General features: G+C 40.0%; 6 protein-coding genes across 6 annotated transcripts; 5 read left to right on the top strand and 1 right to left on the bottom strand.

Annotated features, from left to right (window-relative positions):
- The first annotated feature begins 10,844 nt into the window (after positions 1-10,844).
- On the top strand, positions 10,845-11,987 carry K444DRAFT_190669 (uncharacterized protein). The gene is made up of 2 exons (XM_024870918.1): positions 10,845-11,675; positions 11,728-11,987. Exons 1-2 carry the CDS (start codon positions 10,942-10,944, stop codon positions 11,819-11,821), a joined length of 828 nt encoding a protein of 275 aa, XP_024729653.1. The 5' UTR covers positions 10,845-10,941; the 3' UTR covers positions 11,822-11,987.
- Positions 11,988-13,995: 2,008 nt separating this feature from the next.
- Positions 13,996-15,879, top strand: K444DRAFT_543043 (uncharacterized protein; the record flags this gene model as incomplete). The annotated part of the gene is made up of 3 exons (XM_024875933.1): positions 13,996-14,297; positions 14,360-15,324; positions 15,377-15,879. The coding sequence occupies 3 exons, from the start codon at positions 13,996-13,998 to the stop codon at positions 15,877-15,879; spliced, it is 1,770 nt and encodes a 589-aa protein (XP_024729654.1).
- Positions 15,880-17,087: 1,208 nt separating this feature from the next.
- K444DRAFT_542978 (uncharacterized protein) lies at positions 17,088-18,827 on the top strand (the record flags this gene model as incomplete). The annotated part of the gene is made up of 2 exons (XM_024875925.1): positions 17,088-17,233; positions 17,285-18,827. The coding sequence occupies 2 exons, from the start codon at positions 17,088-17,090 to the stop codon at positions 18,825-18,827; spliced, it is 1,689 nt and encodes a 562-aa protein (XP_024729655.1).
- A 2,883-nt stretch (positions 18,828-21,710) lies between these two features.
- On the top strand, positions 21,711-22,865 carry K444DRAFT_572203 (uncharacterized protein). Its single transcript, XM_024877349.1, has 2 exons — positions 21,711-22,425; positions 22,479-22,865. Exons 1-2 carry the CDS (start codon positions 22,057-22,059, stop codon positions 22,626-22,628), a joined length of 519 nt encoding a protein of 172 aa, XP_024729656.1. The 5' UTR covers positions 21,711-22,056; the 3' UTR covers positions 22,629-22,865.
- A 366-nt stretch (positions 22,866-23,231) lies between these two features.
- Positions 23,232-24,183, top strand: K444DRAFT_668421 (uncharacterized protein; the record flags this gene model as incomplete). The annotated part of the gene is made up of 3 exons (XM_024887406.1): positions 23,232-23,406; positions 23,493-24,094; positions 24,148-24,183. The coding sequence occupies exons 1-3, from the start codon at positions 23,274-23,276 to the stop codon at positions 24,181-24,183; spliced, it is 771 nt and encodes a 256-aa protein (XP_024729657.1). The 5' UTR covers positions 23,232-23,273.
- Positions 24,184-24,270: 87 nt separating this feature from the next.
- On the bottom strand, positions 24,271-25,437 carry K444DRAFT_668422 (uncharacterized protein; the record flags this gene model as incomplete). The annotated part of the gene is made up of 2 exons (XM_024887407.1): positions 24,271-24,865; positions 25,090-25,437. The coding sequence occupies 2 exons, from the start codon at positions 25,435-25,437 to the stop codon at positions 24,347-24,349; spliced, it is 867 nt and encodes a 288-aa protein (XP_024729658.1). The 3' UTR covers positions 24,271-24,346.
- Between the last annotated feature and the right edge of the window lie 811 nt (positions 25,438-26,248).

The following is a 26,248-nucleotide window of genomic DNA, read 5'->3' on the forward strand; positions in this document are numbered from 1 at the left end:
AATTTTATCTCGACTATTAAAAGTTAAAGCTAGATAATATATTAGGCTATAGACTCTAGTTAGTTTTTAGTTTTTTTAATAAAGCTATCTATTTATTATAATATTTTAGTCCGAAAAAAAATAGAGTATTTTAAATCTATTTATAAAGCTATACTAAGGCTTTACTTAAAAACTTCTAAAATATAATAAGTCTAATTACCTCTTTTACTTAGCTCTATTTAGTAGACTATATAGTACTAGTATACTAATAGGCAAGTATAAGACTATTCTTATAATAGCAAGTGGCTTTAGTATAGCTATATAACTATCTTACTTAAGGTAACTAATATATAGATATATATTTACTATATTTATTTAGTATAATAATTAAAAACTTTAAATAAATTAGAATTAGGTCAAATTATAAATTTAGGCTAATTATAAATAGATATTAGAATTATAATAAAGTTTTTACTTAATAATACCCTAGCTAATAATACTTTAGATAAAGGTTATATTAGTTACTTCCCTTACTTATATTTTTATATAACTTTTAATTTAAATTAGATTTTTAGTATCTTAATTTATATTTAATTAGGAAAAATAGACCGGGTACTTTTTAATTAATATATTATAGTATATAGTAATATAGCTAATCTAATAATAATTCTTTAAGAAAAGATAAAAGAGAAATATATTAAAAAAATATAAGAGAAAATAAAAGAGTAAAGAGAAATACTAGTAATAAGTAAGTTTTTATCTCTAATAAAAGTATTTATTTTTTTACTTTTTTAATTAATTTACTAACTAGTTTTAGTCTTAGGAACTAACTAGCTATATAATTAATTATAAAATAAAGTATATAGGTATCTAGATAATAAGGTAAGCTTATAAAAATTAGAATACTAGCTAATATAGCTAGAAAAGTAAATTTAGGGAATTAGAATATAAGTTAGTATAATTATAAGATCTTTTTATAGAAGAATATATATAGAATAGATTAGATTAGTCTAGTATCTTAAATTAAAGTAATATAATATTTTTGTTTTATTTTTTTCTATAGAAATATTCTCTAATATTTATTAGCTAATACTGGTATTATAGTAACTACTTAGGCTTAAATCCGTTTATAGAATTGCCTATACTAGTTTAATAAGAAAAAATAAGTCCGAATTTAGTATTATATTACTTCTATTAATTTAAAAACAAATATATATATAAGATATAAGTAAGCTATATTTATAAGGTTATTATTTATTAGTATTTATAGGCTTTTCTTATTTTCTTTATCTTATTTACTTATTTCTAACTTTTTCTAGAATAATAAGAAGTATTAGATCTAGAAATATTTAATCTAATTTCTATAGCTTCTATTTTACTAAAAATAAATGTCTTGAGATATTATAGCTTATAAGATTTTATAAATATAAAGATAATACTCTTAAGATTATAAATATTCTTAGAAAATTCTTCTAAAACTTCTAATATCTCAAGTATTATATTATTATAAGATAATTATCTTAAGAGCTATATTTTTATAAGAGCTATAAAATCTAAAAAGAAAAGTCTTAAGAGAAATATCTTAAGAAATTACAGGTTTTAAGATAAGATTCTTGAGATATTATAGCTCTTAGAAAAGTATAGCTTCTATAAGAAATTTCTTAAAAGCTATACTTTTTTAAGTAATTTTTTATAAAACTTATAATTTTTTAAGAAATTTCTCTTAAGACTTTTTTCTTAAGACTAAAGTATTATATATATAATTTCTATTAACTCTTATTATATAAGTTAAAATTATATTTAATAGCTACTTACTATTATAGCCCGATATAAGAAAATCTCTTTTTTTTATAATATATAATAAAAAGCTATTCTAATTCTATTAATTATATAATTAAGTAGCTTAAATATATAGGCTTATTTATTAAGTATTATTAGTAAAGCTAAACTATTAGCTCTAACTTTTACTTATTAAATGGGGGCTTAATTAGGCCCCCTATTAATTCTATTAATTACTAAGGCTATAATTAGAAAAAGGTAAGGAAGTTACTTAGATCCTATTTCTATTAAATAATTAGGGGAACCTAATATAGCTTCTTATTAATTCCGGATATAATTAGAATTAGGTAAGAAAGCTAGAAAAAGTATCTAGGTTTAGACTAAAAACTATTAGATATTAATTTTCTGTATTATTTTTTGCTTTTTATTTTTATATTTCGTTTTTTAAGTAAGATTATATATATAACTAATAAAATATACTTATATTTATAATAATAAATAATTACTTTATATCTATAGATATAAGTAGTAATTTAAGTAAACTAGTAATATAGTAAAGTTACTAGGTTTCTTAATCTTAAAGAATTATATATAAATAAAAAATAGTAAAGATTTTAATTTTTCTAATATAAAAAATGCTTTATTTATAATCTAGTAAAAATCTATAGTACTTACTCTAAAAATTTTTACTATAATAGCCTATTTTTAAATATCTTTTTTTAGGTACTAGTTTTCTAATTCTATTATATATAATATTACTATAAGCTAGTTTGCGGCCTCTTTAGTATCTTGCTTAAATATTAACTTTATTATAGTAATATTCTATAACTTATTAACTTTACCTATTAATCTTGAATTTTTTATTTCTAATTCTATAATTCTATTAGTAAAGTTTATTACTAGTCTAGTAAAAAGAATATTCTAGTACTAGTATTAGCTTTATACTTTAGGTAATAATAAGCTTATATACTTCTTTTATTATAGCTTTAAATGAAATACTAATTTCTTAATATAATTCTATATAAGTTTTAATTAAATACTTATTTAGGTTTTTTTTAAAGAAATATATTTTTACTAATAAAGATTACTAAAAATAGGAATTCTTTATATATATAATAAGATAAACTTTTAATAAATTAATTAATATTTCTAGCTTATTCTCTATTATATCTTATTAGTATTAAATAAATTCCGTTATTTATAAGAATATAGATCTTACTAATATATTTTAAAAGCTTTTTATAATATTCTGTCCTTTATCTAGTATAATCTAAATTACTTAGTTAAGGCAAAGCTATTTTTTTAATAGTCGGGTATATTTATAATTAAACTTACTTTAATTATTTATATAGCTTGAATTAATAAAGTATTACTTTATAGGTTTTTCTTTAGACTATTTATTTTTATAGGGAATTCTTTCTAGTTTCCTTTATATAATAAATATTAATATATAAATTTAGAAGAATAAAGTACTATTTAATAAGAGATTATAATATAGCCTCTAAATAATTATAAGAACCTAATATAGCTTTCTTGCCTAATTTATTAGGGATAAAGTAATTATTATTATTTAGGCTTTATATTAATTATAGTTTATTATAAGTAATAATATATTATAGAGTAAATACCTAATTACTAAAGCCTAATTTTATAAAAATTAATAGATATTACTTGAATCTAAGGCATATTTATTTAAATTCTATATTTATAAGTAATCTCGAGAAATAGATATTTTTATTTAAAAGTAGTATCTTTTCTAGAACTTTCTAGATTACGAGAGCGGCTTTATATTATTCTAAGCTAATTATATATTTAGTGCTTTTAATATACTTGCCCTATAATAGATATCTATAATATGCTTTTAATAATAGATACGGGAATAAGATTATAAGCCAAGTTACTAACTAAGAATAATACTTATATAATATAATAGTTTCCTTTTTTAACTCACCTTAAACTCTATAATTTATTTATGACTTATAATAGCTTCTTTTTCCCAAGAATTCTCGCTTTCTGGATAATCTTTTTACTTAATAAAGTATTTAATCTTTCTATATAGCTCTTACTTCTTGAGTAATTACATGCCCGAATAGTTTCTTTAATAAGTTACCTTAAACTCTTTAATAAGCTCCGGGCTTATATTCTTTTATTTTTCTCATATATTACTCTTATATAGAAATCCTCTTTATTTTATAAGGTACCAAGTTATTTTGCCTTATTTCTACTTAGTAAGTAGTACTTTAGCCTCTTATATTTCTCTCTTAGTATTAATTATAACTAGCTAATTATTATAAAGCAGCTATATTACTAAGCTTTTTATATATTCTAGTATAGTTATTAGTATATTTCCATAAGTATTCTTAATTGAGTTAGCTATTACTAGTAGACTTAATATAAAAGAAGGAAGAGTATCTTAAAGCTCTAGATTAACTAACTTTATTAGAATACTTAATAGATATAATAAATTAGTATTAGGGCCTAATAGAATCTAGTTTTCCTAAAACTTAATAGGAAAAAAGATAGTATTTATAATTATATTAAAGTTCTAAGATTTAGAATTACTAAGGAAATTAATAGTAATAGCTTCTAATAAAATTATTTAGGGAGAATAGTAATTCTTTCTAGCCTAAGGAACTACTTTAAGAATATTATTTAATAAAGATAAGAGTAAAGTATTCGTATTATAATAGTTATTATAATTATCCTAAATATTACTAACTAGAGTATTATAATATAATAAGGAATTACTAGATATTACTATTATCTTAATATTATTTATTAGATATAAATTAAAATTTATTACTAAGATATTTATAAATAAGTAGCTAAGAGAATCTTTAGAGCAACTTTTAGAGGCAGATTTTTAATTATCTAGTACTTTATAGTTCTTATCTTTTAGCTTTTCTTAAAGTTAAGGCCGCTTTTTCTTAATAATACCCGATATTTTAGCTCATTTATTATTACCCTCTTCTTACTAATATTAGTGCTTCTTTTATATATCTGGCTTATAAGTATTATATATATCTCTAAGATAGTTCTATAAGTCTAATTCCGAATAAAGTACTATAATATATAGTAAATATAGGCATGAAATAGAGTTCTTATTATTTAGACTCTTAATATATTCTAGAATATAATTAAAGATATATTTTTACTAGCTTATCTAATTATAGAACTATCTTATTTATATAGCTACTAATAACTATTTTTTTCTTAGATATTTACTATAATATCTAGTATAGGTAATAATATAGCAGAAAGTAACTAGCTTATACCGGAAAGGCATATTGAGATTATTAATATAATCTTAGTAATAGGCTTCTTAATCTATCTTACTAGTTATTTACCTATTATACCGGAAGCAAAATTCGGTAAAGCTAGATTATTTCTTATAATAGTTTTTAAAGTACTAATATATATACTTTTATTTTTCTTTTATAATAATACTAATACATTCTATTAGTAGAAGTAGTACTAATAAGAAAAGACTATCTTTATTCTTTAATCTCCTGGCTATAGGTTAGTACTAGATAATAATCTTTTATAGGCCATAATACTTTCTAATATATAATACGGGAATTATTTATATGAAGTATAATAAAATCTTAAAAAGCAAAAATATTTTCTAGACTTTATAACGGGATAGCGAGTAATAAAATACAAGTAAAGTAATTATATTTAGGGATTATATAGCAAATAATATAGTTAAAGTAATTATAATACTACTTGCCCTAGTTATTTACCTTATATTAGATAGTATATACTTACTATTATATCCTATAATAATTCGCTAACTTTTTATTAATAAGCTTTTAATACTAATTATAGATATAATACTATTAAGCCTTAAGCTCTTAGTGCCCCTTTTTTATAATAGTAGCCATAATCTAAGTAGAGAGATTATTAATTTACTTACTAAGATTAGTAAAATCCCGGCGTTATCTTAGCTTATTTAGGTATTTTTCTAAAAGCAAGTACTAGAGATCCGGGTTTCTCTTTATAAATACTAAGCGGAAGTTTTTTATAAGATCCTACCGCGGCTTTAGGCTAAGGAAAACTATTATACTATTTATATTACTTATATTATCTAAGTAATAGCTAATAAGAGTCTTTAAGTTCCTATATATAGCAAACTTTATAACCTGCTCTAGTAAATAGCCACTATTTATTACTAATTAGCCTATTATATTATAAACTTATTTAAAATAAGTACTTCTTACTATTTACCTTAATAAGCGCTTTATAACGGGTAATATAGAGCCCTATTTCTCCTGCAAAATTAGCTTTCTTTACCTAGTCTAAATACTAGTAGCCCTATATAGTCTTGTTTTTAGTTTTCTTAATTAGTTTATCTATAGATATTTCCGGAAAGACTAGATTATCTTATATCCCGTTTGCCTAATTTATAATCTAATACTTTTTGCCTAGTAGTAGTCTAGTAGTGAGAATATTCTTAATAGTATTATAGTTCCTAAATATACTAGCTAAAATAATAATAGTAAATAGAAATAAGAGGCTATTAGTAAAAAAAAAAGGCGCGGGCTTTAATTTCTTATATAATAGATGCTTTAGTTTATATATAAGCTATTAGTAATTATATAAGCTTTGGGATAAACTACTTTAGACTTACTTTTTCGGGATATCTTATATTTCTTTAGTAAATTCTCTTTTAAAACTTATCTTAATTTCTAGCTTTCTATTTTTCTATATAACTATATAAATAAGGTTCTATTAGTAATAATTAGTACGAAAATCAGGGTTTTATTTCTATCTCAGACTTAGTATCTTACTTTATATATTGTTTTATATATTTCCTATAATCTTATAGAAATATAGTAATATATCTTTAGTAAGGTACTTAAATCTATATAGTACTTTTCATAAATATAGTTATAGTAGTTATATTACTATAAGAGCTTTTCTATATTAATATAGTTCTTAATAATTAGAAATATAGGTGCCTTTTCTTTTATTAATAGCGGAATTATATATCTGAGTATATTTTTAATATACTTTCTTTCTTATTAGTAAATATATTATATATTAATATTTTAAAATAGGCTAGCCTATAAGTATACTTATAGGTATAACTAAGTTATAAACTTCTAAAGAAATTACGAAGTTTATATTATGCTACTATATTAATATAAGTTTTCGTATCTTGTTTTATATTATTTTAATAGTTACTTTTCTTATTTCTTTATTTAGTTTACCTAGGGTTAAGTATCCGACTGCTTTAGTAATATACTTTATATCTTTTATATTATATAAGTCTAATCTTAGATATTTCCTTTTATATCTAAGATATATTAGTACTTATTATTCTAGACTTAGCTTTATAATATTAGTAATATATGCTTCCCAAAAATCCTATATTACGTTATATTATAGTTAGCTAGTTTTCTTATTTAGTTTTCTATAAACGGGATTATTATTAATCCCAGACCTGTTCTCGGAGAGCCTATCTTTTAGGGCTGCCTCTATCTGCTCGTCTGGATTTAGTTCTCTCTAATATTTCTTTGCCTATTTAGTACTTATAGCTTATAGAACTATATATATACGGATATGAATATCTGGAGTAAAGATAAGAAAAGAAGGTCTTCCTAGAGAAATGGGAGAGGAATTAGAGAGAGGAGAGAAGGGGGAGGGAATATAAGTGAGGAGATATGTGAGAAGGTGTGTGAGAAGATAGGTGAAAAGATATATGAGAAGATAGGTAAGATCATAAGAAGATGGGTGAGAAGATAGGTGAGAAGATGGGTGAGAAGAGAGGTAAAGATGAGAGGGAACCGGTCACTTATAGAATATATAGCCCGAGGCAAAACGCAGAGGACGGCGTAAAATAACCTGAAGGCAGAAAAAGGACCCACGTATAAAGGAGGCAGACCAGGATAACTGTCTGGGAATGAGCGTATAGTGGGAACAGATTTGGGACCCCTGGCTAGGAAAGGGGGCCTTTTCGGGCTCCTCGTTAAAAGTTGACGATTTCTGGTGAGATGGGTGAGCAGGCCTGAGCAGACTTGAGCCGAAGTTGAGCCAGGCCTGAGCCGCCTGAGCAAAGGCGGCGCGGGGTCACGTGGGCCAGAGTGTTGGGAGGTGTCGAGATTCCGGTCAAGAAACATAGAAACTCAAGAGCGCAATGATACTGTAAGATTTTAATCAGCTGCGCTCTTGTCTTTCTCAGGTGACCAAACATCTTAAGAGAGCACCTCCATATATTTTTCATGCATCTTGCATGATGAGAGACGAATAGGAAATGTGGTGGGGCCAGAGCTTCAAGGCTTTCTCTCCCTTGCCGCTCTAATCAAGCCAATAACTACATCTCACACAAATTGCAGCAAATACCTGAGGCCAACGACACCAATGAGGAAGATTCCCGCCACTATAATATGGCCTATCACAATACAACAATAGAAAACAAGCGGGAGCTGTGGGTCGGAAAGCTTACGGCTTTTGGTGGAACACTACTAGGATTCGATTTATGGAACATTTATGTTGTAGAGAACATATCTCACAATATTTTCTATAATTAGCCTATGAGAGAACAAGAATTCATACCAGAATCTGGACTGCCCAAAACCAAGGGAGGAAACTCCGTACCAGCCCAGCACCATCACTCAAATGAATGCAACCGAAATCACGCCCCACCTCGCTCAAAAGTGTCCTCAAATATGACCAATTCTTTAAACCTCGTCCATCCTCACATTTTGAAAAGGCAGCTTATTCGCCCTTGAGTCTCCACTCTCAACCATAGTCATCTGCATCGTCGTCCTGCCCCACTCCGTACTCCCCGTCCTCGCCCTCGCCAACGCCAGTCCTAGCACACTCCGGAGACTATCCTTATGCAGCTGTCTCCCAACATCCTGCAACGGCATCGGCCTTGCCTGACAGCGCTTCTCTCCCTCGTCAAAAACACAAAACTCGGCCTTCCCATCCCCGGCACCTCACCTCGCCGGCAACCCAACCCTCCTCAACGGCTCCTCAGCCCGACGTTTCAGACACGGCATACACGTCACGATTACCCCGGGCAGCTCCTCCATTTCCCCATACACGCGTGGGATCAATTGTGTCTACTAATGAGTCCGGGAGCTCCCATAGGTGCGCGGGTCACGGTAGGTTGTGAGCTTCACGCAGGCGATGGCGGTGGCGAGGAGGCCGGTGGCCATTGGGATGCTGATTAAGAGTTTTTCGCGAAGCGGGCGCGAAATGGTCCGGATTAGTTTTATAGGGCTTAGGGCGAGGATGAGGCCGAAGAGTATCATTAGTGCTGGATGTACATGTAAGTTTGGGATTTTCTTTTAAAGGGACTTGAGAACAGACCGGAACTCGTCCTTCCCCAGACAGCGCCCGCGATCCAGGTTCAGCATACAACATCAGGAGTTGGCTCCCATAGGTATGAGAGTGGATGGCAGACGTTGATGGTTATCATTGTGTAGCCAATCTCTGAGAGTCCGCAGCACAGTTAGAGTATAGCAGGGTCCTCCAGGATAACGAACGGCTGAGGCGGAGAAGCCAGACTGCGATCGAGATCAGAATTAAGCTTATGGTATATAACGCTGTACTTTTGTTGCTAGGAGAGGTTTTAGGGCGAGATTTTTGCTGTCTTGAGGGACATAAAAAGTCCTGGATTTGTATAATTAGTGAAACATGAATCTTCGCGGCAGACAGGGGAACCTAGCAGCGAGATCGTTCGGTAGTCAACACCACTTGTCCTGAGGCCGTTGGTGCCTCTTTTACTTATGTTATGGGGTGTTTCAGGGGGAATTTGAAGCCTTCGAAAGGAAGCATCGTGTTTTGTTGGTAACTTTAATGCGAACAGATGAGAAACAAGATGATGATTTGAACTTAAAGAGCACCTACAACAGAATCACTTAATCATGAAAAGGAGGGAAATTTGTGACGACTCGTGGGTTTTGCAAGTTTCTCGATCTCGAGTGCTTGAATATTGTGGAACCGAATCCAGGGGTTGTTAGCGAGAGAGAAGCGACGAGGAAGGGGAGTGCGATTTGAGTCCAACGAAAGCGAGCTCAATGTTTTCACAAGATCTTATGCAAGATTCCAATGCAAATTATTTGAGCATACAATGGGATTTCACCTTCCACACTTGGAAGGAGAAATATCAGTGCACAGGTGATCAAAAAGGTACCCCAAAGTGAGGTGAGCTGGTTTTCTGCAAACGATAATAAATTCCATCATCATCATCATCACCATCATCATCATCATCACCATCATCATCATCATCACCATCATCATCATCATCACCATCATCATCATCATCACCATCCATCACCATCATCATCATCATCACCATCATCATCATCATCACCATCATCATCATCATCACCATCATCATCATCATCACCATCATCATCATCATCACCATCATCATCAACATTAACATCAATATCAGCAACAACCAAAAGGTATCATATGACTTGACCTGCCACTAGCGTAGTCGTCCGGGCTCCCCGGCTCCGTCGCTTAGGTCTATAAAAAGAAGGCCCTCTCTCCATCCGTCCCATCTCCTCCTTCCCTCAACAAATACTGACACTACGCTCTTCCCTCTACTCATTCCAGGCGTCCTGCCAAAGACACATATTCTGATTACCTTTCCCTCATCCAATCCTCAACCACCCTCATTGCCCATCGCTACCCATTACCTTTGATCAAGTACTCATGCAATTGACCTCTATTTCAATTCCACTTCCCCTCATATTTGACCACCACGGTCAACTCCAATTCCCCTCATCTTGGCATCTCTTCTCAAATATTCCTTATCTCACATCTACTTCCAATCTCACCCCATTTCGTCTACTCATCTGAGCATTCTCAGAGTTTCTCACCATCTCATTGCACTTCCTCGACGTCCTCGGCGAGCTCAACTTCTCGCAAGGCCACTCGATCCCTTGTATCTCACATATCCAATCTCTCATCTCGCGTCATTTATCAGCACAAAGTATCTCGCCTTCAAGTTCTGAATTTTCAGCTCATCTACCTCATCTTTGGAAGTTGCTCGAGAGACTTGACGAAAGTTGCGAATATTTCACCTTCTTGACGCCAAACAGTATCAGTCAGCCAGCTTACTTCTCTGGGCAAGTTGTTATTTCCAATTCTTTCACACGATTCAATGAATATCAGCTAATCAGATGACTATTCCAGAGACTGCAAATCACCAGTCTAGCCATGATCTCTGAAGCCTCTGCTACAAGAATGGATGAGTCGAACTTCTCGATTTCGGTGCAAGATAAGAGGAGAACGGCTAAGTTGAAAGAAGTCCTTCATATCATTGACCCCCAGAAGTCAACACAGCACAAGAGAAAATTGCACGATGTTGGAGATGTACGTGATCCGATCCGCCCTGAAAAGAAAGCAAAATTCAACGAGAACCGTCTGAAACCCGGCAATGGTTTTACAAACACGAACTTCCAGTTTAACCTGACTCGCCAATTAAATGGAAAAGACGAGGGTGAAACAGATGAGGAAGATGATGAATTCAGCGAAATTCGAATCCAGCCAGACGCATCTGACTTGAACAATTGCCTCAGGGATGCTATCGGCGACGGCCTTGATGATGATATCAAAAACACTGTAGCAGGTGCTGGCCCGGTCAATGTTAATGGTGGTCAACCAACTGCCGGAAATGATGACAATGTCTTCGTCAAACTGGCCGACCTTTCCAAGATCTCTTCTCAGCTTTCTTCTTCCAACGAGCTACAGGCTCTCGAAGATAGTTCTGAGGGTGACCCAGCAGAAGATGTTACATCGAAGCCAGGCAATGCAGAGGCCCCAACGAAACCTGAAAAGACGGCATATTATATCCGGCTCCACAGACCACACAAATCTCTGACTAATGAGGCTTTTGCCCAACTTGAGCTGATGTCAGAGCTTGCAAAGCCAGAATTGAGCTTGGAGAATCTGTCAGTTTTTGACAACGCAATTCGGATTCTCTTGGCAATTAACAGGATTCAGGCAGAGCGATATGCAAAATAAGACAGACCTCGAAAGATCAAAGTTGCACAAGGGCCGTATCCTCTTACAAAGAAGGAATTCTATGAGAGACTAAAAGGAGCTGAGGAGGACAAGCATCCATGGGCAAAGGCACAGAAACTTCCAAAAGACAACCTGCTGAGGAGGGTGATGGATGGGGCGAGCAAAGCAAGGTGCTACCATGGGAACGGAATCGTCTCACAAGTATCAACATCAAACTTCACAACATGCAAGGGCCGTCATGACTCAATGGACGAGCATCTCAACTATTCGAACAGGAAAGGGACGGCATTAATATCATGTTCGGGAGATGGCACGGACTTTGTGGAGAATCGCATCCGAAGACAAGACCGACGCGTGAAGCCCGAGAAAGGCGACGATAGGGGATTGGCTTACATCAACGTTCTATCACTGATCGCAGACGGTGTGCCTGTCTTGTGTGCCGAAGTTGAGGCCAACTACTACGAGGTTTGGCGAGCAATGGGCGCGGATTGGATAGAGCATGAGTACTTCGTTCTTCTTAAGATTGACGTCAAGCACATTGTGGGCACATGGCACTGGTCCGAGGTGCAAGAATATATGCGCAAGCACAAGTGCAGTTATCATGATTGGGAGCAAGCGATTGTCTTCCGTGCGTTACATGAGCATGAGAGGGTGAGACGGGAGGGAAGGCAACATGTTCCGAAAGATGGTTGCGTCTGCTGTCCACAGCATGGAAGACTATGGATGTCCCAGGCTCCAGTCAAATCGGATCAACAGCAAGGGGAGTAATGGCATGTATTCATAGCATTTTCTTGGGGAAAGGGGTTGATCTGTTGATCCTCCGCCAACAATTTTTGACATGGGAACGGCGACAGGGGGAATTTTGGGAATATGCAATCAGAATGGGGAGGCATCATATCGACGCAGACGAGGACGAGTCTCAGCCAGCATCAGTCTTTATAGACTGCATCATGCTGAGACTTTCCCCGAAACCGTCTACATAAACAGTATTATTAGAGCAATAATACAAACTTTCCCATCTCTTGAATTGAAATGTATAATCCCTCCCGCGGCTGTCTGCCGAAAACGCACGGCAAGAACGGCACGCCAGGTCATACAAATCAGCAGCTCTTACCCCTGTCCACCAACATCCCGTCCAGAGATAATGCAGCACTCTGGCGCAAGTCAACCAAACATCGTGGCACGGCCAAATACTTTAATTAATTATAGCAATTGGCCGGTAATTAAATTAAATTACGTCAGAACCTAATAATTAAAATTAATTAATTAGTCACGTGAGAATACACACTAAGTTTAGTATCTAAGCAGTAAAATAAGGACTAAAATAAGATTTATATAAAATTTTACTTAGTTATATATTAAGTTTTTTAAAGATAAAACTTAAAGAAAAGAGTATATAAGAAGAATAAACCTCGTGGTTTAACTATACGGGACGAGGCATATAAGGAATTAATATATTTCAAGAAGAGAATTTAAAGAATAGAAATAAAGATAAAGAATAATTCTAATATAATTGAAGTTTATATAAGTAAAAATAAGTAAGATAAAGCTCTTAAAAAGGGATCTTAAAAATATAAGAAGTCTTAAAACGAATTAATTAAATTAATTATAAAAATTTGATTTTTTAAAGAGTAGTAATTAAATTACAATTTATTATCTAATTAGAACTAATTACCTTGACTTTTTTGGACGGATTGTCACCAGTGGTCTTCAGGTTCGATTCGCAGATCTGGTACGGGCTGCTTGTCCAAATCGCCGAGAAGGTGAAAAGAATCCAAGTATGCACGCAGCCCAACATAGAGAATTCTCCAAATACGTAGCAAAGAACAAGCACTCTGAGGCACACATTTCGGGACTGGGCCGCGATTCCTTTGACTAGATCATCAGGTCTCACCGTGGTGGAGACAGCCGCGGAGAACAAAGCACAGCTCAACGGTGAAGTGTTGAGATTGATTCACTTGGGTCCTTAACACAAATTTATATATCCCGCGAATGGCCAGTCACAAACACCACGTAGTTGTGCGTTTTCGCAGGATTCATTTCCCCCGTCAGCTCTGCATTTCTTCACGCTCGCTCCCAGATTTGATTCGCTGCCCCTGAGAACCCCAGCCACCACCAGTAAACCCGGTCACTGTCAGCCTTGAGCACCCTTTTGAGGGGAAGCCCCCAAACCGCGGCCAACTCCCCATACCCAACCTTTACCGCGAGGGAGTCAATACCGCCAAGCTGGCGAGGAAGTTCAACATCATGAAGTGGTTCAAGAAGAAGAAGTCTCGCACGTTAGAACCCGTCGAGGTTCTCCCTCGGAGCAACAGCTTGGCGCCACACGGAACCCCGCCTGTATCAAGTCAGCTATTGGCAAAGCTGCCTGGGCCCCTCCTCGAGCGCATCTTCTCCTTCGTGTGCCCGCACACCCAAGATGAGACCTACGAGAGCTGCGAGCAGTCTGCGGTTGATGTCGGGGATACTTGTATGCTCTGCGACCTGCGGGATCTCGCTCACTGCGCGCAAGTCTCGAGAAAATGGAGGGTGCATGCTTCAAATGTGCAGTGAGTACTCTCGAACCTTAGATGTGCGGCTGGCAGGGTTTGGGCTGATGGAGGTTCTGCAGGTACCACAGCATACGCATCGATGCCGTTCACTATTGCCCTCTTGAAGAAATCCTTGCTGAGAGGCGCAAACGCCGTTCCCGCATGAATCGAAATGCCGAACCCGAAGACACTGCTCAGGCGCGGCTGAAGCTGCTCTGTAGGACGCTGGGGAACGACCAAGGAGGATTCGCCCTGAATGTACAATTTTTGAAGACGCCGTATATGACACGAGAGACATGCAAGCCGGATCTTGCGCGGGCCGTTCATGTTACCCCGAATCTAAGATATGTCGACCTTCCTGAAGGGCTGTTTACGGATGATCCGTCTTGCCATGCTTTGAAGGCGGAGATACAGGCGCGATGTCCAGATCTGAGGAAGATGTGCTATATGGGAGGAGCTGAGAAGAGCTTGGAGATGCTTGCGAGTGGGAGAATATGGACAAATCTGGAGGTGTTGGAGCTGTCAAGGTTGAATATGGATCCAACAATACTTCGTATGGTCCTGGGATCTCTACCTCAACTACACGCCCTGAAGGTCTCGGATATGAAAGCGTTCGACGATGATCTATTCAAGTACAGCGATAATCTTCCTCCTTGGCCTCCTCTGGCAGAACTTATATTCGAAAATACTCCAAATCTTACGGCGGAAGGACTGATAGCATACCTGTTCCGTTCTGACACCCAAGACTCTCTCAAGACGTTGTCTCTCACAACCACAGGCGTCCACCCATCGACACTACAACGGATCCTCTCCGTGGCTCCAGCCCTCCAACATCTCTCATTAATAGACACCGTATCCACCTCTTTTCCAGGCAACCAAAATGTCCAGCCCCTGAACTCTACATCTCTCAAAATATTCCATTACGAAATCACATCGGCAACATCAGCAAACATATACACTAGCACTACTGCAAGCTACTACGATTACCTAAGATCCTCTCTCCTCTCCGGCGGGCTACCAAAACTGAAGGAGCTTTACGTGCGAGGTACCCATCTCCCTTCCCTGCACTGTAACAGGAGCTAACAAAAAGTTTCTAGACCCAGATTTTGCAGACTCCCTAATCGACCTCGCCCTCCCTCCACCACCCTTCGGCCACTCCCCCTCAGCCTCACAAGACCGAAACCCCTTCCACCACAACCAAACCAGTCGCCCCCTTTCATCCAACAACCCCTTCCTGTCACCCTCCTCCCCCAACTCCCCCTCGTCTCTCCCTTCACCAAGAGGTCTCCCCTCCTCCCTCGCAGTCTACAGCAAAGGCCTCGAGGAAATGGAATGGAATTTCTCTCGCGTTCAACCTCCCACCCTCCCCGGTCGCCGGGGCTCAGCCACCACTCCTCGTCCAGTGAGCAGTTATGGGTTGGAGAATTTGAGAGCGTGGAAAGATGAGAGAGGGGGTGTGAGAAAGAGTGTTGTTGTTGGAAATGGGTGGGGAGGGTTTCTGGCTGTGCCGGTTGATGGTGGTGGTGCGGGTGGGAGGCCGAGTAGCAGTGCGGGGGAGAGGGGGAAGAAGAGTGGGAGTAGTTACGATATGTTTCGTTGATGGGAGTCGCGTCCCTGCTGCCATCTGTCAAGTTTGGGAGGGGGCTTGGCGTTGAATTTTGGTGCGAGGATCTAGCCGGGAAAGAAAGAAAAAGGAGTGATCTATGTAATTTTTTTTGGAGCAATGTTTTGATAATAAAGACAGGGAGCAAGGAGGGCTGGAGGGAAGGAAGGAAGGAAAGAAGGAAAACGACCAGTTGCTTGCCCATGGGGGCCGTATTTTTTGCTCAAGCACACACGAGTTGAGCTCACACGGATACCATTTCAGTACTGACTTCGCTTCGTGTATTTATACTCACACGTCGTTGCTTAACAATCCACGCGATGCTTTACCTCGTCTCCTCATTCCCCTTTTTCATCAGTCAATCTTTGTTGCACATCGCCAACCCACGGCACGATCCGAACCGTTTCGAAGCGAGATCTGGTCATGTTATGCTTCACTGCGGGGACTTCTTTTCCAGGTTGGGAATTGTGCGGGGTCATTCATCATCATCATAATGTCATAGGCAAGGGACAATGAGGGGTGCGTGGGGGTCGCAAGATGAGGGTCGCCTGATGTCTTGATTTAGAAGGTGGCGTTTTAGCGAGGTTGTTGTCATGGGGGGTGGCTATGGGGAGTTTGAGCATTGTACAACTGAGCGTCCACCGTTGACACCAGCACGGTAGGTGCTGGGTTCTGTTATCCGAAAGACTCCTTAAAATATTTCTTAAAATTAGAACTTGATGCACCTGTGCTTCTTTGACACCACGGAGTCTCAGATTTTGATAATTTTTATTACGTACACCACATCAGTCTTAAGTAGTGGTACCTAGCGATGGCCAACGAAGATCCTATATCAAATGTGGCTGCGAGGTGAGTTGTAACGGGGCGAGCAAAAGTACGACACAACTGGCTATTATTGGACTGCCTGCTGGAAGGCAGTTATTTTGCATCTGTGGCTTGATCCCATGCAATGCATCGTCCTTTTGTTCGGCTAGCCAGCCAACTGATACCCCCAGCACAAAAGACCCTTCCCCAGCAAGTCTCAGTCATAAGGCTGCAGCAGGATATATATCTCGATCAGATATCGCTATCCATTAAACTTCCTCTACCATCGCGAAAGCCTCATAGCTCATCCCATCCACTTCGTCGTTCCGATTACTTCTCAAATAATGTCTTACACTTCTCCTTTCGCTCCTCCTTATGCTTCTGCTAGCACTGCCAACCTGATGGTAGTCGCGCCCTGCAAGGCCACTCCTACTGCAGAGAATTGGGAACGCCATCGTCCACTCATCAAACGTTTATACGCAGATGAAGGAATGAAGTTGAAGGAAGTCGTTGCTATCATGGCTTCTCAACATGGACATAATGCCACGTCAATATGCCAATCCCATGCATGCAATCATTATCAGCTGACGTATCGCAGCCTCAAAATGTACAAAGATCGAATCAAGAAATGGAGACTAGACAAGAAGAACAAAGAAGGCGACATGCTTGCGATCCTTCGCAAGAAAACGGAACGAGAAGCAGTCGGGAAATCGAGCTCGTTTCGGGTACGAGGTCAGCCCGTGGCCATCGAGGACGTCTATCACTACTTCAAACGGAAGAAGAATATGCGAGATCAAGAAGCATACAATGCTCCTACGCCTTCTGATGTCTCCTGTCGAACGCCATCACCAGCCCCAACCGTGCCGCCTTTTGGGAATGACATCCAAATGATGACAACAAATCCTTTTTCGTGGCCAGATCAATTTGCGCAGCCCGAGGGAGCTCAATACGCCAACGCAACAGAGAATCTTGACGACACCGAAATAGATGGCATGGTGGTATCCACTCCTGAAAGGACCTTTTCCGAATACAATGAACAAATCTTACAATGTACCCTCCGCGACATGTACAACCTGATATCGAACAACGGAGACATTCCACGGTCTCCTTCCAACCCACAGACTCTCCTCATACCCGAGCGTCTATTGCTCGCCATCAAGACATACGTGGATGGCTCTTTTGAACGAGGCTCCTGGATCACAGGAGAGGATGGATATTGCGTCGCCCTCGGCATGCCATCTAGCTCTCCTTTTAATTTTTGTGGCTACTGCCAGTCAGCTATGTCCCTACTAGACCGGGGTCTTCTTGTCGAGTTCCGAAGAATGCTATCAAAAGCGTTCAGTGTTGTCGACACTTTGATCCGAACCCAACATCCTCGAACTCTGGACTGTATCATAGATAGTGTGCTGTACCTTAGATTCAGAGAATGTCACGATATTGTTGAGTTGTTACTTGGGTACCTTTCCAGAATATCTATGATTTTGTTAACGAAAGATTGCCCCTTGGCTCGTATCTTGCGGCTCATTAGCATGCTTGAGATAGACTCGCTGGAACAAGGACTCACCGAGGCGTGGCGATGCGCGCTTAATGGTTTCGAAAAGGCTCTTGGGGAGTTGCATATATCGAGTCTGGACATCAATCTTGACTTCACCATACGTGTATACAGCCATTTAAGTGGTTCTGTGGTTGAAACCCATCTTCGAAGACTTCTCGCACAGGCAGAGAAAGAATCAAGAATTTCGAAGTCGACCCTGCAGGTTATGGTTTGTTTGGGATGGAACCTGTATGACCAAAGCCAGTTTGCAGAAGCTGAGCAATTATTTCTAGATGTTCTCTCCCAAGCTTGGGGTAAAGGCTGGTATTTCCTGGAGGTCGATGCTTTAGGGCATCTTGCTCGCTCCCAACATCAACAGGACAACAAGAGCTCGGCTGAGAAGAATCTACGACAATCTATTCAATGCACATGCGAAACGTGGGGCATGGCGGATCCATTGACCATTGGCCGTATGATTGTTTTGCTGGAATGGTTGCGCGAATGGGGACGAGAAGAGGAAGCAGACCAACTCCAAGCAGAGATAACTGAGGCGACAGGCCGGGATGATATTGATGAAGAACTCGATGAAGAACTCGACGGGCACTGAAACTCTTTCAGGGGTACCTGCAATGTCTCTACAGCAGAAGCAGCAGTCACTCGGACTTCACCTTCAAGTTCCAGTTCTTCTGGCATTGCGGTTTTATATCATTGTTGGTCGCTATGCAAACAATTTGGGAAGTTCTCCAAAAGTTCTTGGCAAGACCGCGAAAGGCGAGAGAATCGATACTTGAGGCATGCCGTCACCATACATGCCGTTGCGCCAAATCGAGGTTAGGGGTTAGGCGATTTCTCGGGGCTGAGATTTGTAGATGGTGGCCTCCATAGCTTGACATTGCAATCACGAGGCATTGTTCTCTAGAAGCCGCTTTACTCCATACGCTCCAAGCCTCTCGGACACCCTTGTTGCGTAATTATGAGAGACGCTTGCCAGTGACTGCGAGCAAGATATCTGGTGGTGGACCATGTTTGAAGAGTGTTATTTATCAAGTGAAATTGCGATATTCAATGCGGATTTCTCCTATTATGCAACTGTATTTCTCGGAAGTTTCAAGTTAATTCAGACTCCTTCTGCACTTCCTTCTCGAAGTTCTGGGCAAATTGCACCAAAGATCTTCACTCTCTGCTAATTCCAGCCTGCACCCGTCTCTCGAAACAGATCCAACTCAACATATAATTCCCCGCCACAGACGCCATGAAACACCCAAAGAACACCGCAATCCTCTTCTCATCGCCCCACTCAAGGGCATTCTTTGCAGTAGCAAAACCCCATATGACAAAAAATCATGACCGGCCAGCCTAGAAGCATGCGTGGAATCTGCCAAACGTGTAGCTGAAGTTTCAACGGCCGCCACTTCACCGGCTCGGCACTTTCAACATTTAAAGGCGATGGAGTTTTTTGAGCTGGGGTGATAGGCGGAGGGTTGAGGACAAAGGTTCTCCCAGCAAGTGCCGAATCTTGTGTTTTGCTGACTCGCTGCTGTTTATTCGCGCTAAGGCTATAGCTTGCTGTGCTGCGAGGGATAGAGACATTACTCCGAAAAGAAGTGAGGTGAGCCAGACTGCGCGCAATGTCCAAGGTAATGTAACGGGCTTGGCGAGGGATGAGGTGACGACTGAGGAGAGAAGTGCAGCCTGTAGCTCGTGAGATTCTGGGAAGGAGATGTATTTAGGGTGAGCTTACTACTATCCCGATAAAATTGAGTTCGTACAATGTGGTTTCTTTCCAATTTTTGATTGCATCGTCTAAATCGTATCCAGGGGTGGAAAAAGAGACTGATATGGGAAGGAGAGTTGGGCTAATATGCCCAAGGCGCGTTGAGCTGTATTGGCGGACATCTTGCGCGATTCCTCACTGATCGGGAACTATCGAGGTGCTCTGACTGTTCTTAATTCTGAATATCGGTGGCTGCGCTGGAATTTTCACAGGGCTGGAGCGAGGTGCGGCTGGTTACACAAGAGCTGAGACTTGCAACTGGTGGCGTCCAAAGCATGCAATCCCGGGCTCTTTCCCCAAGCCACCCCGTACGGAAAACCGCTCCCGGCTTCCATAACCCAGTTCGCCTCACTAAAAATCTGTGTCGCACCCTACGAAAAAGTCAAGCACTAAATTTTTAGTACCTACAGCCTATAATTAAGCGACCGCAACCCTATAGTTTAGCGATGAGAAGCCTATAATTATAGCGCTTACGCACGGCTCTTAAAGTTGCTTTCCACTTCTCTCTTTCCGCCATCCCTCCTTACCCCCCTCTCTTACCCTTATACTTATATATATATATATATATATAAGAATTGAAGAGAGAAAGTAAATATTCTAAGTAGTAGTAGAGGCGTGGTCGTAGGCGTACCAGTAGCAGGGAAGCGCGGGCGATTTTTGGTAAGGTGAGAATCATAGAAGCGAGAAGCGGAATGCGCGCTGGCACATCACGCCGGCCTTACTCCTATGACTTTTTGGTAATGTTGGAATTCCCATATTTGGTTTGCAGCAAATTGCTTGTGTTGCCGGACACTATCCACCACCAAGCTTCTAATCCCGCTGTGCTGGTCGTTCTTGGGCTCTAATTGAACACGATTCTGAGAAATTACGGGGCCACGGGCAGTTTCGAAACCTGGAATGATCTTAGGTCTATGATTCAGGACTTACCACCTAATATTTTCAGAAGCCAGTATCATACTGGGGAATCTATATTGACTGCGACTGCCGAACGCTCACAGATAACATTGGTTCTGGGAAAGTCTTCAGTGTCGAAGCAAGGAGGAGACTAAAAGCCTCTCTCGTGACGTCCAGTGGGTCCTATCGTGGAAAGGGCAATTGCACAGCAAGTTGCGAAGTTTGCCGCGATTTGTCGCCCTGTCCGTTGTTCCCGATCGGCTCCCGAGGCGCGAAGCCAGAAACTCATGGTTTGTCTCTCGTGTGCCAAATTTTGCAAAGGTACAGATTAAGCACAACTTCTAAACAATTCATGGCTATGATACTTGAAAATTCTGATGAGGGTGACATATTGCGTGTTTTATATGGCTCTAAGTTCCCCCAGAAAGTACCCGGAAAAGAAGATACCTGCACACTGATTGGCAGTGCTTTAATGAAGATTTGGGGGGGTCTTCTGGGTAAGTTACGCGCCTACCCGAGAAAGTCTGTGTTTTTAGAGCATTTCGTTGATAATTATCCACTAACGCGAACTTTGATAATTTTACCTTATATCGCAATTATTTAGAATAAGGTCTTTAAACTTGATTTGGTTTCTTTTATCTTATGTGCTCAAGTTTAAAGGCAGTATACTTAATAGTTATTATATAAATAGGAGGCAAAGCCGTTGACTTTGGTTTCGCGAGGCCTGGAAATATCGCTAAAAACGCAGACTTTCTCGGGTAGGCTCTGGTGGGCTCGTTAGGCTCGCTTTCCATCACAATATTTTCATTGAGGAAGAACAACTTCTCTGACTCTAACTCGCCGACATTTCAATAGGATACACTACAGCCATAGCAGACCTGGACTGCACAGAAACCCTCCAGCAGTATCTCTCCTCAGTCTCATTGGCTCAAAAATGTCTCGGATTTGAACATTACCAACATTCTAGGCAGCGATTGTCGCCCCACCTCCTCATTATCAGCGCACCCGCCCCCACTGTTCTTGCTCCCTCGCCCAGAATTTCATATCCTCCGAGTCCAGCTTCATCATCAATACAGCCTTAAGATCATTCCAACCCCCCGCCCCCCCTTCTCCCCCAAATGCAAGATTCGCGCAATCACTCGCAATTTTAGGGACACCTCCCCTCACCATGACCCGCCCCATCCACCTCCTCGTCTTCCCAACCCGCGCCTCAAAGATAAACGGAACTCGATCACACTGGGCTTTGTTCATTCCTTATACCACCGATTCCTCGGTTGGGAAACTGATTCAAGTCCTTGGAACCCCGTTCACTGGGTATGGACTAGAATTCAAACGCAACTACAACCTTACCCTCATCACTGAGAAACTCGAGAAAGTTTTCTTGGGAGAGGTGGCTGAGAAATGGGTCCAAGCTGACGACGACGAGGCAGGAGATGGAAAAACAATAACGGACGTGACTCCCAGGGATGAGATCGAGAGATTGGCGAAACGGATTGAGGTGCCAGGTATTAGTAAGGAGCCTTTGAATCCCCTAGTGGTATGTGTGATTGAGGGAGAGCACTATGAGGTGTCAGTTGCTGATTTAACTAGGGAAGGAGATGTCAGGAGTGGACTAGAGAACTTGTCGAGGTTCTCATTGGGAAAGGAATTTTGAATGAGGGTGCCATCGGAGTTCTGGATCGAGTGAAGGCTGCTGAAGGAAAGGGTACAGGGGGTAGCGAAGGTCCGACTGGTGCTTAAATCGACCAGTCTAGATTAAGGTCTCTAGATCTCGGGTGACAAGGGAGATTCTAAATGTACCAGGCCGTGTATATCAGATAACGAAGTGGTATTTTGAAAGCCTCATTGGATGGGAATTGCAATCCGGTTCTCTTATATTGAAATTTGTTTTTCTGTCTGGCGATTTCGAAGAAAAAAAACATGATTTGTATATTTGATAGTTTTATCATTCGAAATGGGGTCACAGCAAGTGCCTCGCCAAACATTCCCCGCAGCGGCTCGTTTCTGGCCATCCCGCTTTTCCCCTGTGCAAGGCGAGATAACCGAGAAGCCAATCGAAGAGCGCAAACATCGCCCAGTCTCAGGGGTCTTGCCATACTTGGTTAAATACCCTATTTCAAGGCGTTCAGCTCGTTCCAAAAGCGATGTAGTGTGTTGTGGTCGCAAGAACCCGCATCAAGAGGATTGGTAAAGCTTGTATCCCTCCCGTGTCCGGGAAATAAAAGCTTGTTCTAGATTCGATATGCTTTGTTTTCTGACCCGTGACGGCTCCAGGCTTTATATAGATATGGCATTGGGTATTACGGTGCCTCCGTCCAAATTCTCCTACTTTCTCACCTCGATCTCTCCATTACATCCATCGAACAACTCTGAGTTTTGCGCGCTATGAAATCTCAGATCATTTTCGCTCTTCTCCTAGACTTCACCTCGGCCCAGCTTGGGGATATTCTCTCTTATAAGTACCAGCGTTATTCCGAATGTGGAAGCCTTCTGTCAACCTGCCAACCAACCATTTCAAGTACGTTGTTGACCTCCAGATTAATATATTTATACTCTCACCACACTGGTCTCCTCTCTCACACGTTCGACTGACTTTGGGTTCAGCATGCGCGAAAATCGTATGCGCAGAATGCACTGACCTCGGCCAAACCGTCATCAACAATTGCTGCTCTCAAGCAAATCCTCAACAATGCTTCATCAGCCGAGCTGGTAGTGGTGGCAATGGCAATCCATACATCACAACCGCGGCACCAGACCCTAACCTCGCCGCGTGCTCCACGGCACTCGAATACATCACGGAATGCGAGGCCGGAACACCCGGGTTCTCGAACTTAGCCAACAGCGATGAGGCAAGCTGCCTTTGCTATGATAGCACCACAAGTTGGGACCCAGTGGCTTTTGATAATCCATGGAGTTCTTGCATTGCGTGGGCGAAGACGGCCGACTCTACTGCTTATGTTGGATTGCTCTCCAATGCTGGTATGTGTGCATCCGTGGGAAACATTTTGAATGCCCCTGCCAGTGTGGCAGTAACATCAACAACCACTATGGGAAGCGGGGCGAAGGCGACTGTAACTTCTACGGTGGCAACACCTGCAAGCGGAAGTCAATCTGTCGTGATGGCGACTTCCAGCACTACAAAGTCGACCAGCAGCAATGCTTGTTCACGTTTCACGAGAAATATAAGAGGTGTTCTTGGGGTGCAGGTAAGTTGCTCAGAGACAAGAACCTTTGGTACTGCTAATGTGAAATTGCTCAGGTTGTGTTTGGCTTGGGCTTGGGCCTGGTCTTGTAAACCTCGTTTACCTGAAACGAAAATGCTGTTCCGGGGGTTGGGCTCTTAAATGACTTCTTCGGACATTCAATTATAGGCTCCGAAGGACTGCGTATCACTTCATTTCAATACATCTTATTTAACATGTCTTCACAAAAGACACAGCTCCTTCCTGGTTTGTGATTCAGACGTTCATGACTCCTTCCAAGAAAGTGCACATATCATCCACTCCGTGATCTGGTTGAATCCAATGTCCTCCATCTTTATATTTCTTCCACGTTACATTATGTCCCAGTCCCTTCATAATCTGATGCAAGTCGTTTCCGAGTTCGAAAGGAACTATATCGTCATCCTCCGAGTGTGCAAGAAAAAGTGGAGTTTTGGTCGCGGGCTGTGTGCCTTCGGACAATCTGCTCAGGATATTTGCCGCTTTGTTGAATTCGCCGTCCCTCAAAGTGCTGGGGATTCCGCCTTCGGGTCCACTTGTAATCTCGTTCGAGGCTGGTATAACTTGTTCCGATGGGGCGTCGTCCTTCGATGAATTGGTGATTCCCACTCCGGGACCACTTGTGAGTCCATTCGATGCTGGAAGAAGTTGTTTCCGTTGGGGGTTGTTGCCTTCTGGGCTCTGAAGGATCATCTGAATGTGCCGAGATATGTCGCGCTTGTTTCCGGTGCATCCATTATCGAATTCTTCGATCGACTTTTGGAGCGGAAGCCAGCCACACCAACCAATAAATGCTCCAATCTCCAGGCCAGACGAAAGAAGTGTGAGGATTGCAGTTGCACAGCCCTAGCTGAGACCCCCCAGAATGATTCGTTCCTTGGGAACTATTCCTGCCTCCTGTTCAATGATTCTAAGATCTGTCTAATGCTCTCTCTCAACCCGGGGATTGCGAGCTCATTTTTCTCTTCTGGATTCCTGACGTCCCATGCATCGAACCATTGAGATATGAATTGTTCACTTTCAAGTGAAGGGAATGAGCTGATGCAAAGTTCTTCTTTTCGTCTTGCCGAGAATCGAATTTTGGCGGTTGGGAAGACCCAATGCATCGTGGGGAACTTCACAGGTAGAGTACGGCCGTCTGAAGATTTGTCGCTTAAGAATTCGGCCATATATTCGCCGAAGTCCTCACGCCCATGGAGAAAAATAATGGTGTGCGTGTGCCCAGCTCCTAAAGGGTTCACGGTGGTGGTACTCTTGCTTGGAGGAGGCTCTTCGTCTGACAGGGTCCCCATTATGGTGGCATCCCCAGTAGCGTCCACAGTCGCCATTTTGCAGATGGATGAGAAGCAGTCTAGAGTTGTGGGGTTCGACATTTGTAAGATGTGTGTGAACACGTTGTTGTTTGGTGATGTTTTTTCTTCCGTGATCACGCGGAAAGAAAATTTACTGCAAGATGCTTTCCTGATATAGAGTAGAGACTACTTCTAGTTCTCTCAGTGGTCACATCAATCAATACTTGGGACTGCTGTGACTTATTCGTTTGTTACCACGGTTCGGCTACTTCTAGCGCCAAGTGGCCGCACTGTGGCAAATTAACAGCAGGGTCTCAAGCTGCTGTACAAGTTTACAACGGGTAGATTATCTATAGTCTGGGAGGTGCAGATTTTTCTGCTTCTTTTTGCAAACACTTATTGAGACTCTTTTAATTTCAGGAACACATTTCCGAGGAGCTGAGAAATGATTTTGCAGTGGTCTGGTTTAGGAATAGGGGCTCGGCAAGCACTGTGTAATAAGCGAGCTCTGCTATACATCATGAAGGCGAAATAGGGTGCCCTAAGTTCAGACCCTTAGATAAGTTAGACTGTTTCTGTAAAATGTTCACCAAAAATTGGGGAAAGGTGAAAGAAATTCTCCTTGGCATCACAACTTCGCTCACGCTTACATGACTTGGTTCTCCTTTGTGCCAAAAAGGGATTGCTGTTGAAACTCACTCGACGTCAACGATCATGATAAAGCATTCATTATTTATGGCAAAACCTGAGGCATGAAATTATATAGCAATCTTTCGCAAACACTTTCGTAATGCAGAGTCCAAGTCCATCCCAAGCCAAAAGATTTGCATCAAAATCACATCGCCAC

The sequence above is a fragment of the Hyaloscypha bicolor genome (genome assembly GCF_002865645.1).
Source record: "Hyaloscypha bicolor E unplaced genomic scaffold K444scaffold_165, whole genome shotgun sequence".
Lineage (NCBI taxonomy): Eukaryota > Fungi > Ascomycota > Leotiomycetes > Helotiales > Hyaloscyphaceae > Hyaloscypha > Hyaloscypha bicolor.

Excerpts from the sequence above, each read along its gene's own strand:
- K444DRAFT_190669 (XM_024870918.1), top strand. The coding sequence starts at position 10,942 with ATGATCTCTGAAGCCTCTGCTACAAGAATGGATGAGTCGAACTTCTCG. Across the intron at positions 11,676-11,727 it reads GAATTGAGCTTGGAGAATCT|GCAGAGCGATATGCAAAATA; the intron begins GTCAGTTTTTGA and ends AACAGGATTCAG.
- K444DRAFT_572203 (XM_024877349.1), top strand. The coding sequence starts at position 22,057 with ATGACCCGCCCCATCCACCTCCTCGTCTTCCCAACCCGCGCCTCAAAG. Across the intron at positions 22,426-22,478 it reads AGCCTTTGAATCCCCTAGTG|GGAAGGAGATGTCAGGAGTG; the intron begins GTATGTGTGATT and ends TGATTTAACTAG.